Source organism: Microcaecilia unicolor, chromosome 5, assembly GCF_901765095.1.
Source record: "Microcaecilia unicolor chromosome 5, aMicUni1.1, whole genome shotgun sequence".
Taxonomy (NCBI): Eukaryota; Metazoa; Chordata; class Amphibia; order Gymnophiona; family Siphonopidae; genus Microcaecilia; species Microcaecilia unicolor.
The window spans coordinates 58,986,538-59,003,954 of NC_044035.1; the positions used below are offsets into that span (position 1 = coordinate 58,986,538).

The window sequence follows — 17,417 nt, forward strand, 5'->3', positions numbered from 1 at the left end:
TCCCATCTGGTCTCAACTTCAAGATGAGAGTCTCCTCACTTAGACAGCTCCGCCCCCTCACCCGCTTGAGAGGAGACTCTCCTCTCAAGCGGGTGAGGGGGCGGAGCTGTCTAAGTGACGCGTTTCCGGAATCTACCAAGCTCACCAAGAACAAGGGGTTACGATAAAGCCATGCCGCTAACATCTCGCGCTTAAGTACAAAATTCTAACCGATGAAACACATCCATTCTTGACAGCACTCTGTCTTTGCGGGATTATTAGAATTGAGCGCCGCAGAAGGATGTCCGTAAGTCCAGTACTGCCTATGAGATGAGAATGGTACAGTCCGGAGGGCACGGCCGCAGGCCGACTTCCCCTGGTCCCCACCACCAGTACGGAAGTCGTGTATGGAAATAAGAGGTATGGCGTCCCCCGCGAAAAGGTGTGCGATGGGACCAGAGCCGCACGCGAATCGTCACCCGGAGGAGGAAGAGGGTGACGACGACGACGACGACGAAGACGAAGAAGAGAGCGAGGAGTCGGAGAAAGAAATCAATGAGGTAATAAGGTGATGAGTGTCGGCCTGCGCCCGGTAGCAGGTCGTTCGTATGTGCATAGAAAAGACAAAGTCTTAGTCTCCCCAGGCTTACGTGAATGGAATCATGGGAAGGAAAGTGTCCAAACGGAGACCATTCCACTGAAGAAGGTTTTAATTTTCCCACAATACTGCCTTCGCCATTTTGGTACACCCAAAACAATGAAATTGATAGGGTGACAAGCTCCGCCTACTGGCTTCAGCCCACTTAAAGGGGGGGGGGGGGGGGGGGGGGAGGAGAAACAAAGGTAGGTAGAGAGGCTCGTTATTACCGTTAGGGACAAGGAAGGATTCAGGAGTAGAGAGTTGCACGGGGAGAGAAATCAAACCTGTCCCCACGGCAGGTAATCTCCATCCCAGCCCCTGCTGCAGCGCACTCATCTTGCTCCCCCCCACCCCAAGAGATCTGCATGATCTATTATTTTGGCTTATGAAAACCACTTGTCCCCGAAGCATGCACAAAACAGAGTAATCCACAAAAGAGATGAGGTGAAGATGTGATTCCATGTGCCCCTATAAAAAGAGTTTAATTTTACTTACAGTTTTTATAACACCAGGCTTCTCAAGGCAGACTACAACAGTTAAGATGAACCCATCAGTAAATAGGATATCCTCACTGAAATTTGGCCATGTATTACTGTATTCTACAGAACAGTGTAGAAAAAACACAGCCTTTATTAGTGTTTTTAGCAGCAATAATTTTTGAAACTGTTTTAGTGATACTCAGTTTTTATTTCATGATATTTATATTTACGTATGGGAAGCTTTCAAATAAATTCAAGAGCTGCCAAATAAGTAAAAAAACAAACAAACAAAAAAAAAAGGAGCGAATTCCCACGTCATCTTTTTCGTTTGATGTAGGCACAGGAAAAAAAAAGATTTTAAATGTTCCCAATGCCAATCTAATTCATGTTTAATGTGGGATATAAATAAGTAAATAAATAGATAGAAACTCTAACCTGATTCTCATAACATGATGTCTGTTTTAGTGGCCCATTACCAGGAGAAAAAAAGTATCTGCACGAATATAACAATGCTAGGGTGTCCCTATAACCAGCCACTTCAAATGACACACTGATTACAAGTTATAACAAATTACTACTCTACCTATGAAAAGTTATCCATTATTATACTTCCTCTGTGTACATCCATATGCTGCACAAGCTGGCATGTTTGGAAATATAAGTGAGATTACATAAAAATGCTACCAACAATAAAGATCAACAACATGGATGCAGCAGCTCATAGGTTTGTTTTGATTGTACGGTGATGATGGCTGCGCGAGGAAGGGGAAACACAGATCCACTTTCCCTCTAGCTCTGGGTGTCCTCGCTGCAAGTATCTCATCAACCTAGTGATCTAGTAGCTTGCTTCGGGGCAGAAAAGATCCCCACTCTTTCCTGTCCACTGCCGCTGATCCTCTCTCTGCCGCAGCTTGTTTAAAGTGGCTGCTGAGACTTTAAGCGGCAGCCTTGTAAGACTTCCTGACATTACTCTTGGTTGACCACCCTGTGTAACCTCAATTTATGTTCTCTAGTTCCACTGCTTCCCCATCTCTGGAAAAGGATTTATTTGTATTTTAATATCTTTCAAGTATTCAAAACATCTGTATCATTTCCTGTATCCCTCCTTTCCTCTAGTGTATACATATTTAAGTCATCAAAACTTCTATGTCTTTTGGCACAAACCCCATATCACTTTTGCTGCTTTTCTCTGATCCACTTCGTCTTTTTTTGTCCTTAACTAGGTACAGCCTCCGAACTGAACACTATACTTGGTGACGACTCAACAATGACTTGTACAGAGACATTAACATCTTTCTTCTGCTGTTTATACCTCTCGCTATGCAGCTTAGTGGCTACGGCCACTGCCTTGTCACATTGTTTTGCCTCCTTCAGATCCTCAAACACTATTATCCCAAGTTCTCTGTTGAATTGTGCTCATCACTCACCCTGTATCTTGTACATCTCCTTTGGATTTCTACACCCTTAAGTGCATCACTCTGCTTGTCACATTAAATTTTAACTGCCAGATCTTAGACTAATCTTATGTTGTAGATCTTTTTTCTCATGTTTTCTACTGCCTCTATGGTTTCCCCTCTGTTGGAAATGTTTGTGTCACCAGCAAAAAGATCAACCTTTCCTTTTATCCCGTTGGCCATGTCACGCACAAATGTATAAACAGAATCAATCCCAGTACTGATCCTTGAAGCACTTCACTACTCACCTTTCTTTCCTCTAAACAAATTCCATTCACTACTACCCTTTGTCAGTCAACCATTTCCAATCCAGTTCACCACTTTGAGTCCTAACTTCATCCCACTCAGCTTATTCAGGAGCATCCTCTGAGGAACCATTTCAAACACTTTTGCTGAAATCCAAGTAGATTTTGGGGCTCATTTTCAAAGTACTTAGGTTACTATGATACTTTGTAAGTCTAAATGCTTTGAAAATATGCCTCCACATGTCCTTTATTCAATTCTCTGGTCACCCAGTCAGATAAATAATCAGATTTGTTTGACAGGACCATGTTGCTTCGTATCTTGCAACTTGTTGGATTCTAGGAAGTTCACTATCTTTTCCTTCAGCAGCATCTCTTTTAGTTTTTCAGCCACCAAAGTGAGGCTTACTGGCCTGTAGTTTCCCACTTCTTCGCTGTTTCTGCTTTTGTGGTGAGGGACCATGTTCACTCATATCCAATCCTGAGGAAGCCCTCCCATTTCCAAGGATCTATTAAATAAATCCTTAGGAAGTCCAGCCAGGATTTCTCTGTTCCCTCAGTATTCTGGGATGTATCCTATCCTGTCCCCTGGTTTTCTCCACTTTCAGTTTTCAAGTATGTTCATAAACATGATATATACCAAACCATATTAAGACTGCAGGCAGGTAAGCAGAGGTAGAACATATAGACAGGTAAGGTAGAATAAGAGTTCAGATAGATGGTGAGGGTGACTAACTCAAGGAAAATTTGTATATGCAGTCAGAAAATTCTGCTTTGTAATTTTATGTGCATGAAAAAGGCAGAATATACATTCTTAAATAACAGAAGCAAAATGAGTACTGGTATAAATTTTAGGGAGAAAAACAGCAAAAACAGTGCAACAAGTAGAGGACCTGAGCTAAAATGAAACAAGTCCTAAAGAGACAAGTAGGCACTAGTGGTATATTTAAGTAAAGCGTCTTTATTGATCCTCCCCGCTAATAATATATTTACAATTCAAAATAAGTAAAAGAAAAAATTAATAATCGGTAAAATCACTTAAATCACAAGAAAAATAGTTCATTGTTCTTAGACCTAAAGCAGTGTTGTGTCTGTCTTTTCTTCTTTACTGCTTAGATCTTAGACTGGGTACCTCAAATTTCTCTTTACTGTTTCCTTCTGTTTCTGCAAGATAGTTACAAAAACAAAAACATTCAAATCCTATGCTCTTAAAATAGGCAGAATCAGTGTCTCATGCTCTGGACATGGATGAAACAATCCACTTTCAACGTCAAAATTTAATTCTTTGGGTATTGATACAAGTTTGGGGAATATTTGATCTTTTCCCCAAGGGGCAAATGGTGTTCGTTTGGGATTTTAGCTATAAAGTTTTACTTAGTCTGGGAGTGAGAGATGTGCCTGGGAAACAGGCCCAGTCTCTTCCACCTCAGTATTGGCTCCTCTGAACCATGAAGAAGGATGTATCTGGGATGCAGGTTTGATAATGACATTCAAACACGTAGAAACATGATGGCAGATAAAGGCCAATCTGCCCATTCTCCGTAACCACTAACTCGTCCTTTTCCTAAGGGATCCCACGTGTTTGTCCCACGCTTTCTTAAATTCTGACACAGTCCTCATCTCTACAACCTCCACTGGGAGGCCATTCCATGCTTCCACCACCCTTTCTGTGAACAAATACTTTCTTAAATTCCTCCTAAGCCGGTTTTCCTCTTAACTTCATTGTATGCCCCCTCATTTCAGAGATTTCCTTCATTTGAAAAAGGCTCACTTCATGTATATTAATGCCCTTGAAAATTTTAAACGTCTCTATCATAGCTCCTCTCGCCCTCCTCGCTTCCAGCATATACATGTTGAGGTTCATAAGCCTGGCTCTATATGTTTTATGTCCAAGACCGCTTACCAGTTTTGTAACCCCCCCTCTGGACAGACTCCATCCTCTTTATATCTTTCTGTAGGTGCAGTCTCTCCAGGCTGGTCATCCCTCTCCTTATGCACCCAAACATCCTTCTGGCAATGACCGTTGCTTTTTCTACCTTTTTGGAAGCTTTAAAGGTCATCAGACACAATCACCCCCAAGCCCACTCTTCCTTTGTACACAGAAGCACTTCACCTCCTATATTGTACCGTTCCTCATTCTTGTGACCTAAATGCATAACCTTTCATTTTTTAGCATTAAATCTTAGTTGCCAAATATTGGACCATTCCTCAAGCTTTGCTAGGTCCTTCTTCATGTCATCCACACCCTCCAGGGTGTTCACCCTGTTGCAGTGTTTGGTATAATTCGCAAAGAGACAAACCTTACCAGACAGCCGTGCCGCAATATCGCTCACAAAGATGTTAAAAAGAGCCGGTCCCAGGACCAATCCCTGCTGCACTCCACTGATAACATCCATATCTCCAGAGCAAGCTCCATTTACCACCACCCTCTGTCTTCTTCTGTTCAACCAATTTTTAATCAAGTCAGTTACTCTAGGTCCCATACTGAGGGTACTCAGTTTATTTGAGTCACCTGTGCGGAACCATATCAAAAGGCTTCACTGAAATCTAAGTACACCACATCTAGCGCCCCTTCCATGTTTGGTCACCCAGTCAAAGAAACCAATCAGATTCGTCTGACATGACCTGTCTCTAGTGAGGCCATGCTGCTTTGGGTCCTGCATTCCATTCAATTTGAGAAACCTCACAATCGTCTGCTTTAGAAGCGTTTCCATTAGTTTATTCACCACCGAGGTCTGACTGACAGTTCTGTAATTTCCAACCTCTTTACTTCCACTCTTGTGCAAAGGGACCACATCCGCCCTTCTCCAGTCCTGCGCTTTGGACTCTTAAGGAAGCATTGAAGAAGTCAGCTGAGCTGCTAGAACATCTCCAAGTTCCTTGAGCACCCTCGCACATATCCCATCAGGCCCATTGCTTTGTCTACTTTAGTTCTATCTAGCTCCTCACGAACACAGTCCTCTGAGAACAGGTCGTGGTCTACCATGCATCCATCCCCATTTGCATTTTTCTATGGTTCTACCCCTGGCCTTTCATCTGTGAATACAGAACAGAAATAGTTGTTAAGCAGTTCAGCTTTATCCTTATCAGCTTCCACATATTCCTTCCCCTCAGCTTTGAGCCTCATAATTCTGTTATGGCACTTCCTCCTGTCACTTACATATCTGAAAAAGTCTTATCCCCCAATTTTACATATGTTATGTTTATGTCTATTATTACAGTTGTTTGCTAATTGTTTTTTATGTTTGAAGTTAGTTTGGATTATTTGTTATGTATTCTTATGTTCTGGTAATTTTCTCCTTTGTTTTGTATTCAGGTTTTGGTCCCTGATGTAGGCTACAGGCGGAACGTGGTCATATTGGGTTTTAGTTGAGCTCTATGATTTTATTTATATATCTTTTGGTTCTGCTTTTAGCTTTTTAGATTAATGACTGCATCTTGAGTTTTGTGTGTAGTTCTGGTTGCTCTATCAATAAAGTTTTATATAGAATTAGAAAAGGTATAGAGAAGGTCAACAAAAATGATAAAGGACATGATATGGCTTCTTTAGAAAGAAATTTCTACTGAAAAGGCATGAGCTATATCCAGATAGATCATGCATTATGCTCCGTAGCTTGAGAGGTTTGAGTAATCTAATGGTTGGTGCAATGGGCTGTGACGACCTGGGAACTGGTTTCAATTCCCACTGCAGCTCCTTGTGACTATGGGCAAGTTGCTTAACCCTCCTTGCCCGGGTACCAAAAAAACCCAAACAAACTTAGATCTCCTTTTGCTTAGTAGCGGTAGTGATTCCCACGTGGCAAATGCAGTGAAGCCCATAGGATTTGAATCACTACCACAGTTTAGTAAAAGGAGCCCTTAGATTATGAGCTCAGTAGGAACAGAGAAAGTACCTGCGTATGATAAATGTAAACCACTTTGGTTGTACCACAAAAAAGCAGTATATGATTGAGGTTTAGGAAATCATGAGTGCAGTAGAACAGGTTAACAAGGAATAGTTAATTTTTCTCCTTCAGATCATAATAGAATTAGGAGGCACTGCTGTTTCAGGATGATTTAAAAATAAAATTGGAGAATTTGGTGAAAGCATCTAGCATAGCTGGCTTTAAAAAGGGTTTGGATAAATTACTAGAAGTGTCCATAAACAATTACGTAAAGTAGACTTGGGAAGCCTACCACTCATCCGTGGGAGTTGGCTACAAATAATTGATTTACTCTGAAATCTTGCTGGGTACTTCCTAGTAACTTGGATTGGTCAGTATTGAAGGCAGGGTGTAGGGCGTGATGGTGCTTTGTTCTGACCCAGCATGGTGTTTTATATTCTTAATCTGGATTGGATCTGAGCATCATAGCGTCAGTTGAACCAAATATTTAGCAGGCTCCAATAAACTAAAGGAAAGTACAGTTTCTCATCAAGACAACTACAAAGGCTGGGGAGTCATGATATGAAGTTGAAGAGAAGAAAGCTATGAAGAAATATAAAGAAATGCTTTTTACTGAGGGTGGCCGATGCCTAGAACAGCCTACCAGTAGGTGATGGAAACTAGTACTGTGATAGAATTTATGCTTAGAAGAGGGTCATGGTAAAAACAGGGTTGAGAGAGTGGGTGAAAGTCATTGGGGACTTGGAGACTGGGTGTTGGTTTAAATATGGGAGCTGGTATGCTCATCTACCTTAGAGAGGACCAAAGAGGGAAGACAAAAGTTTCAAGAATAAGAAATGGTAAATGGTCCTTTTTATAGGATGGGAACCACGAAGAAGTAGAGGATGACACAGTTATACCCACCAGGGAGATGTATCCTAAAAGTTCTTTTTAATAGAAGCACCAAAAAAATGAAGACTTGACACAGGCTGTGTCTTGGCGGATGCATCTGCCTTTCCTCAGGGGACACAATAAAACTCCATAGTCACTGGATATGATGTCTGGTGCTCTCAAGCTCATAATCTCAATATGCTGTACAGCCTGTTGACGGTGTTGATACATTGATTTGCATTGCTGTACCAGACATCATATCCAGCGTAGAGTTTTATTGTGACCCCTGAGGCAGGTGGCTGCGTCCGCTGAAACATAGCACGTGTCAAATCTTCATTTTCTGGTGCTTCTATTAAAGAATTTACAAGGTACATCTTCCTGATGATCGTCATCGTGTCATTCTCTACTACTTTGTGGTTCCTGTCTGTTTTTCATAGAGGCTTCTTCCTGTTTGTGGTTTGGACCTTTTTGTAGGACTTCCATCAGTGTGCCTAATATTGTCTAATGGGCTGTTTTGGGGGTTTTTTTCTTCACAGGAAGTGAATATTGAATTTGAAGCACATACAATCTCAGATGGTGATCATAATGGAATAAAGAAATTATTGCAACAGGTAAAGTCAAAATAAAATTTTGGCAAGTTTTTCTGATCATGTTCTGGGTAATAGAATTAATTTTGTTCCTAAGTAGCGCTGTACAGGCCAACTTCAAAATGTTTGAAGAATTATCTCCATTAAAAGCTGCAAATGGCTTTTAATGATAAATGCATTTTTATTGTTATAATGCTTAATGTATATTACACAATATTTGGGTTTGTATATATTTTCGAGACCGGCTGCCTCTTAGCTGTGTAAAGGTCTCCGCATGCCTGGATACCAGGGCAGGATCATTCTCCTTTTACCCATCATCTGTTCTTGCAGTTTCCAAATAAGGTCTGGCAACCTCAAAACAGTATCCACAAAGCCAGGAACCTTTCACAAGTCGATCATTTAAACTTGTATTTCTCAAAATATCAATAAAAATCAAAAACAGCTTTTTTTTTTTTTTTAAATCCCCAGGCTCCTTCCCTGTAAGGAAACTGGAATAAGTACAGCACAGCATCTTCGACTCTTACATCTGCTAGCTGGCTTAATTCTGTTACTGGCTGACCTTTTTTTTTTTTTTACTTTAGAACCTTAATATAAAACTGTTTAAACGGTAGTACAGTCCTGTAACTGTTTCAAACCGTAATATAGTCTTCCAACCGTTTATCATCAGTCCAGTAGCTTCTGAGACAGTCTCAGCTCTAGCAGCTCACAAACATTCAAAAAAAGACAAATAACAAATTGCTGCCCCAGCACAAGTCCTTTTACAGTCCCTTCATGCCTCTTTCAACTCTGCTCAGGGAAACTATAAGAGCAGCTCTTCCCATATAGCAGTAACCTAACTGCTCCCTCCCATTAAAAAAAAAAAGAACAAAAATTTCCCAAACACAACAGCAGACTTGCATCTGGTCTCTGTAACAGCTAAAGGGCCCTGTTTACTAAGGTGCGTTAGTGTTTTTAGTTCGCCTACACTTAGGGTGCGCGCTAACCACATAGGCACCTGTAGGGATATTGTAGGCATATACATGGTTAATGCGCCTATAACGTTGCTTAGTAAACAGGGCCCTAAGTTGCAGGGCAAGGTAAACCTTGTTTCAGATATTCCATCTTGCTCTGTTAAGGACCAACAGCTTCTACCTCAGTGGGTTGCTCCACTTCTTTTAACCTTATACCGTTTGGTTGCCTAAGTATATATTTCCTTTCCCCTTGCTTGAATTCCCAGGGCAGGAAAAGGTTCCTGTGTAGATGTCACTAAGTTTGGAGTAATTTGAGCCTTTTCTCTCTCCTGGAGACAGCTAGGGATATTCTCTCAATTCTTTGTCTATATTTGCATTGTTCTTAGTTTTCTGGCAGGTTTGGTAGTCTCTGTACTTTTTTTTTTTACTTCATATAATCTATATGGATGATAACAGGTTGCTGTGCTTCTTTGTCCTATGACTCCAGAGGAAATTGGGAGAGTCTTGGGATAGGAGGTAGTGTTCTATTGTGGATTAAAAACTGGTTAAAAGATAGAAAACAGAGAGTAGGGTTAAATGGTCAGTATTCTCAATGGGGAAGGGTAGTTAGTGGGGTTCCCTAGGGCTCTGTGCTGGGACTGCTGCTTTGTAACATATTTATAAATGATCTAGAGATGGGAGTAACTAGTGAGGTAATTAAATTTGCTGACGACACAAAGTTATTCAAAGTTGTTAAATCGTGAAAGGATTGTGAAAAATTACAAGCGGACCTTACGAGACTGGGAGACTGGGCGTCTAAATGGCAGGTGACGTTTAATGTGAGCAAGTGCAAAGTGATGCATGTGGGAAAGAGGAACCTGAATTATAGCTACGTCATGCAGGGTTCCATGTTAGGAGTCACGGACCAAGAAAGGGATCTAGGTGTCGTCGTTGATGATAAGTTGAAACCTTCTGCTCAGTGTGCTGCTGCGGCTAAGAAAGCAAATAGAATGTTAGGTATTATTAGGAAAGGAATGGAAAACAAAAATGAGGATGTTATAATGCCTTTGTATCGCTCCATGGTGCGACCGCACCTCGAATATTGTGTTCAGTTCTGGTCGCCGCATCTCAAAAAAGATATAGTGGAATTAGAAAAGGTGCAGAGAAGGGCGACGAAAATGATAAAGGGGATGGGATGATTTCCCTATGAGGAAAGGCTAAAGCGGCTAGGGCTCTTCAGCTTGGAGAAAAGACGGCTGAGGGGAGATATGATAGAGGTCTATAAAATAATGAGTGGAGTTGGACGGGTAGATGTGAAGCGTCTGTTCATGTGTTCCAAAAATACTTGGACTAGGTGGCATACGATGAAGCTACAATGTAGTAAATTTAAAACGAATCGGAGAAAATGTTTCTTCACTCAACGTGTAATTAAACTCTGGAATTCGTTGCCAGAGAATGTGGTAAAGGCAGTTAGCTTAGCGGAGTTTAAAAAGGTTTGGACGGCTTCCTAAAGGAAAAGGCCATAGACCGTTATTAAATGGACTTGGGGAAAATCCACTATTTCTGGGATTTTTTGGGATCTTTCCGGGTATCTGTAACCTGGATTGGCCACTGTTGGAAACAGGATACTGGGCTCGATGGACCTTTGGTCTTTCCCAGTATGGCAATACTTATGTACTTATGCCTCTGAGGGGCATTTTCAGTATGATGTCTAAGTCGGACTTTGGATGTTAAAAAAAAAAAAAAAAAAAAAAAAAAGTCCAAAATCAAAGAGGTATAATCGAAAAAAAGTAAATGTTTCCCTACATACAAAAATACAAAAAAATGGCTTTATGGAAAGCCGCAACAAAACACATCTTATGTGTTTGAAAATGTACTGTATAGAGCATTTATCGTTAGATGTTCCTGTGTTTTCAAATATGTGCGCAATCATGGAAGGACGTCCCCTCCACGTGCAAGATGTCCATATATAGCTTTGCACATGGGGGAACGTTCATTGCTGCACAGAAATGTCATTTGAGGCGAGAACCTAATTATTCTGCCCAGGAGACCCAGCTCCTCTTCTGTCTATGCCTAAGGCATAGACACCTATTTAAATGGCACCACCACCACCTGTTGCCCTGGCATGTCTCTATTAGGGCGTGGACTCACATAAGAGACACTCTGGCAAGGTAAGTGTTAAGCAATGCCTGCCCCCTCCTCCCATCACATCACCATTAATGTACAAGCCATACACATGGGCAGGGTACAGACACTGAGGCCCTTTTCTGTTGCATGATATATAAAAGCTTTCTCACCAATATGGACACATCCATAAATATAGAATAGAAGGGTGCATTGTTGAAGTCTGAATGTATTCCACATTCAATGCCCCAAAAGTATGGGGACCACCACCTCATACATCCATGTAGAGCTATCAGGAGGGACCGCACAGACCTGCACCCTTCCCCCCTTCCCTAGCCCTGCTTACATAGTGATGAAAACATTAGCTGCAGCTGCCTAAAGTACATTCTGATTTCCAAAGGAACACCAGCTGTACCTCGCTGCCTATCCCAGCAATAGTGCACATGCAGCACAGAAAGGCCACCATGGCACTCTGTCCCCACATTCACCTCAGCACGCCTAACACCTGTGTTTGCGTAATCCACCCATTGATAGTTGTTACTGCCAGTGTGAGGAACATTGCACAACTAGGATTCCAAAATAATGATGTATGTGAAGGCATCAAGGAACTGGGTGGGGCCCATGTTCACAGCTAGGATAGACAGGAAGCTACCAGTGTCCAGAAAAGACAGGCAGGCGCTGACCTCAAGGTGCACAGGGATAGGATTGTTTCTAGGGCTTCTGTGCTGCACAAGGGTTTGCAGCTTGTCACACAGGTGCTGAATGGCAGCCCTGTCAGAGTGGTTCCTATTGAGAAATTGCTGGCCAGTAAGTTCCAGGAAACTGGTATGGGGCCTGAAAACTCTGGGATGGGGGTATCTCCTGTGGGGCCTTCCCTCCAAACTGTCCTCCTCATCCAACATGTGAGCCACCAGTGCATTCAGTGGATCCATGTGTCACCACCAGAACAGGTGCAACTCACTAACCCCAGACGCATCACTGTGCACACCACTACCTACCATCCTTTCTTCTCTCTCTGTCGCTCTCACACCAGAACAGAGCAAGGTGACAAAGTTCAGCGTAGGGCAAACAGTAACATAGCACTTCTTCTACTCTCTAACTCCACAAAATTTCAAATGGGTCAAATGACAAGTTTGTTCTTACCCTAATCGCTTTTAAACTAGGTCTAATTGGGGATGTTTTCTTTCCTGCCGGTAGAAAACTGTTTTGCTATCCTTGATGGGCTGGAAATGTGCATTCTGTAAGACCGCCAAAGTCACGCCTCCGGGATGTCCTTATTTAAACATACTAGCGATTTAGACCATTTTTTTTCCTTCTGTTTGATAATATGCTTTGGACATCCTTCTCTGGGAAAGACATCATCTGCCTTTTAAGTCATTTTTTGGACATTTTTCTCTTTTGAAAATGAGCCTCTGTGGGGTTACTATGGAATTTTGTAAGTCTAAGTGCTTTGAAAATACATCTCTTTGCGACTTATTAGAATACCAGCATAAAACCTGCAGAAATTGTGCCTAAAATGAAACTGTTTTTACATGTGCTCAGAAGCAGGCATAAATATTTGTGTGTAAATCATGACTTCACGTGCACTTCACCCAAATCTTCCCCCCCCCCCCCCCTTAAACACACCTGGGTCACATCAAAGTATGCACGTTTTGGTAATTATGTATACTTAGAGTGGGGTAATAGTAGCTTATTCCACTTAGCAGTGCTGCATGTTTAATTTGTAATTTTTGCCTTTTTCAGTTGTTCCTTAAAGCTCATGTTAACACATCAGAATTGGCTGATATCTTAATCCAGCAGAATCACATTGGGAGTGTCATTAAGGTAATTTTTTACTTGTCAATCTTACAGAAGCTCATGTTCTTTATGTCCAGTGTCCATCACTATAGAGAACCGCTTACATTTTTTATGTTTAAAGGTTTTTATTAACAAATAAACACATTCAAACAAGGTGTCTGAAGATTAACATGTCTCACATGGTACCAGAAACATAATACAACCATATAACAGTAATATCCCACACCATTATATGTCCATTTGTTTATTTTCGTATTCCCCCCCCCCCCCCCCCCTCCCCACCTCAAGGCACTATTCCCTTATGTGTGTGTACGTGTTTCCGTATATACCCCTCTAAGTAATTCCCCCCCTTGTAAGATCCATTTAATATCCAAGTCATAAAGTATTCTGCCTCTCTGTGTTAATGTCTCTAGCAGACATCCCCAGACTTTTAAGAAGTTTTGTTTACAACGGTATGAACCTTTTGCTTCTCTGGCCTCCCATGCCATCAGCTGATGTATCTGATTGCGCCAATGCCAATACTCAGGCGGGCTTGCAGAGGTCCAGACCTGTAATAAGCACTTTCGTCCCTTACATTTTTTAAAAATCACAATTGAATTAAAAACAAAATTGCTTCCAAAATCTTTGATCTAAACTTTGTTTACTAGTCATGTTAAGGCAAAAGATCTTGATTTTTTAAACTATATTTTTGGAAAAAGGGAGCAGGATATATAGAAGATTAGAATAAGGCAATAAAACACGTCATGGGCCCTATTTACTAAAGTACATTAATTAAAGCAGGAATTCGTGCATAGTTAGCGTGCTGACCTGACAGTATGAGCCAATTCCTATGTTCGTGTCAAATGAGTATTGGGCAGGGACTATGCTTTACAGTTCATGGAGGTAGTTACTGTATGTGAACTGTTGACACAGCAGATGTCTCTGTTCAGTGCTTGTGGTTCCTCCTTCACTAGTGCAGGATGTGCTAAACATAGACTAGACATGCCCCCTTCTTTATCCTTACCTGCTCATCCCAATAATAGCAAAAACTCCAAACAGATTTCAAAGCCACCCAGCCATGATTTTCCTAGCACTGTGCTGGCCTCATCAAAACTGTTTTCTACTTCTTAAGACTCTTGTTTAGAGTCCCCTGCCTCGTCTCCGTGGTTCTGTGTCTGTCCCCACAGGCCCTGTCTCCATCCTCGCCCCATCCCCATGGGCTCTGTTCTCATCTGCAGAAGCCTCAAACACTTAAACCTTTTTTATTATAAAAAGGAACAGTATGCTGTGTATAAATTACAAATAGAAAATAATAATAACTAGCAGCTATAATAACCCTCCCACCACCACCATCCTCTACCCTTCCAACCCCAACAATAGCTGGCTTCTACTACCCCAAGGAATCCTAATCCACCCTGTTAAATTGTCCAGGGGTACAAAGTGCAACCCATTCTGTATGCCCTAGATGGGAGAAATATGCCCTTTGAAGCACTGTTATGATTTTTTAATCTGTGGATGATAAGAAGTCATTAACAGTCTCAGGATCCAGTCTAGCTCTCCTGTCTTGCACAGTCCCTTCTGCAACAGAAGATGTCTTCTTAGACGATGTGCTGGTAGCAGGATGTATAGAATCCCCCCATGTAAATTTTGCTACTTGTGGCCAGCATGTTATTTTCAAATAACAGTCCAGTTCATTAACAGGCTTCAAAGAAGAAAGTGATACGGGGACAAAGTTTGTCCCTATCCGGGCTCTGTCCCCATCCCTGCCCCGACCTCATCCCTGCAGTTACTGCAGGTCCCAGTCCCCGTGTCATTCTCTACTCTGGTTTTTCTTCAAGGCTGGCGCTGAATTTTCCTGCCTTAATGCCAAATGAGAGCCCCCTTCTAGATTCCATCCTGAAGTCCTGAGAGTCGTAAATAAGTTGAGTGGTGTGTGGGGTTCATCTGAGAGCCCGTGCAGGCCAGCAGTAACATCAGTTCCTTACTGATGTGTTCTCACAACCATGGGTCAGGTGGGATCCTTCTGCAGGTTGGATATGGCTCGTGGGACATAGATTGCCCACTTCTAATCTAAGCAAATTTTGAAGCTGCTGAGAGTGGAACACTTCCATAGGTAACATGAAAATTCATTCCCAGATCCTGGAAAATGGTGGTTTCTCCTAAACTAATGTCGTTTTCCTTCATTAGTTGACTTCAGAGAAAAAATGCATTTCTTTTAGAAGACACACGTATTTTGAAGATGAGTAGAGTGTCCAGTACAGGTGCATTTATCATGATATAGAATGGAGGCATAGCCTAGTGATTAGAGCAGCAGGCTGAGTAACCAGGGAAGCCAGGTTTCAATTCCCACTGATACTCCTATAAGCTCCATTGATGCTTTCAGGTAAAGTAGATATTTTCCTGTAACTTTCCTTGAGCTTTTGCTGAAAAGGTGTGAACTAAATAAAACAGATGTAAAAACCAAAACACAGAATTAACATTCATAGTTTGTCCTAGTGCATCCTGTTTTTTTTTTTTAAGAGTTCTTTAGCAGCTGATGTAAGAAATGCATGGACTGTTGTCTAACCAGCCACCAGCAATCTCTATGCTCTCCTGGACTGTCTGTCCATAGTATGGTGTAGTAGTGGTAGCTGAGCCAACACTACTAGCCAAGGTTTGTCTGGAGTACTTGGAAGAAGTTGTTCCCTTTTATTTCGGATCCAGTCTGCTGCCTTTCACTGAATTCTGTGAATTCCTCTGTGGTTGGCTTTTGCTTGCTTTTCACTTTTTTTTCTCCACATCCTCTGTGATATCTTGCATGCAAGTATAGCAGTGGTTCCCAAACTTGGTCCTGGGGGCATCCCAGCCATTCAAGTTTTCAGGATACCCATAATTAATATTCATGAGACAAATTTGCAACAGTGGAGGCAGTGCATGCAAATCTCTCATGAATATTCATTGTGGCTATCCCAAAAACCTGTCTGGCTGGGATGCCTCCAGGACCAGGTTTGGGAACAACTGGGCTATGGTATTCTGTTCCACTTTCACAAATATTGTTCCCTGCTAAGCTTCTTAACTGTAACCTCCAGGGTTTTTTGCCTAACTTGTTTCTGTGTACACTCCTGCTATTATCTCTCACCATCTCTGCATAAGATAAGCTCCATCGTACACTGTCCGTATGTAAGATAAGCTCCATCACACACAGCACTGTCAGTAGAAGAAGAGCAAAATAATCTACATAGAGAGTGGTCTCCTCAATGTCCACATCCACATCTTCAACCCTGGCACACTGCACTTTTTTCCCCACTTGCCCCACAAACCTGAGTCTTGAAACATTGGAATAGTACCTTATTAAAATGTGGAGAGTCTGCCCAGATTAACCTGGCAAGGCACTGGAAGGCCTCAGGGGCCCCACCGCTGACAGCTTGGATCACGAAGGTGAAATATATCTGTGAGATGGAGAGACTGACGGCTGTGAAAAGAAAAGTGTTACCTAAATGGGAGAAGGTGTGGTTGCCATTCTTGAATGCCTGTCCGAAATAGCTGATGATTGGTCTGAGAGGGGAGGGAGAGTGGGAGGGAGGGAGTAGGGGAGGGGGGGAGAGGGTATTACAAACCTGGATTAAAAATATGAAGTACACAAGGTGACTATGGTGGGGCTGATGACATCATATGATACTCCATGTACATTATTTAATGCTGTGTGGGGCTCACTTGGAATATGCTGTACTGAGCCGAGTTATATATGTTCTGTGTTATATTCTTTTTGCTCAATAAAGACTTCTAAAAATTAAAAAAAAAATGTGGAGAGTCTAAAGGTGATATATTGTGATGTGTGTGTATGTATATATATATATATTTTTTTTTTTATTGTTTTTTTGTTTTTGTTAAATGCCTGTGCTTTTTATTTAATAGCAAGCAGAGGGTCAAGAGGAAAGTGATGATGAAGATGGTGATAATGATGACCATGTCTTTGGATTATAAGTGTCTTCAATTTAACTGAAAGAAAGGTGAGTTATGTAGGAATGGCTTAGCCTGAAATTACTGCAGAGAGCAAGAACACACTGTAGACATTCTGATTGATATAATAAACAGTATCTTACTGCAGAAGTCCTCCCACACATTCCAGACAAAATCTGGCTCCTGGGATTTACAGTGATGTGAGTGATTTTTCTCCCCTCTTGATTTCCTCTATTATCGCCTATATGTCACACTGAATGGTTTCTGATCTTTAAACAAAATGTAATACTGTATTAGACAAAGGGAACCTGAGTAAACACATAACATTTTTTAAAATTATTACCGGATCATAATAGAGCATGGCTGTCTAGACTGTACTTGAATTTCATTTTCCAAACCCTAAGAAAATAGTCTATAAGTCTATGATGCCAGTACCTTTTGCCTATCAAGCCTCCAAAATGGAATTTACCTGTGGATTTATGATCTTTCAATTTCAATTATTTAGCAGATTGTT

The 17,417-nt window shown here is 41.5% G+C and overlaps 1 protein-coding gene across 1 annotated transcript in view; it reads left to right on the plus strand.

Moving 5' to 3' along the window:
- The first annotated feature begins 151 nt into the window (after positions 1-151).
- The window catches only part of BCCIP (BRCA2 and CDKN1A interacting protein), a 33,437-nt gene continuing 16,171 nt past the window's right edge, over positions 152-17,417 (plus strand). The window contains 5 exon segments of the mRNA XM_030202949.1: positions 152-539; positions 8,085-8,159; positions 12,932-13,012; positions 16,859-16,919; positions 16,922-16,953. Of these exon segments, the coding sequence (XP_030058809.1) occupies positions 387-539; positions 8,085-8,159; positions 12,932-13,012; positions 16,859-16,919; positions 16,922-16,953 (402 nt within the window). The 5' untranslated portion in view covers positions 152-386.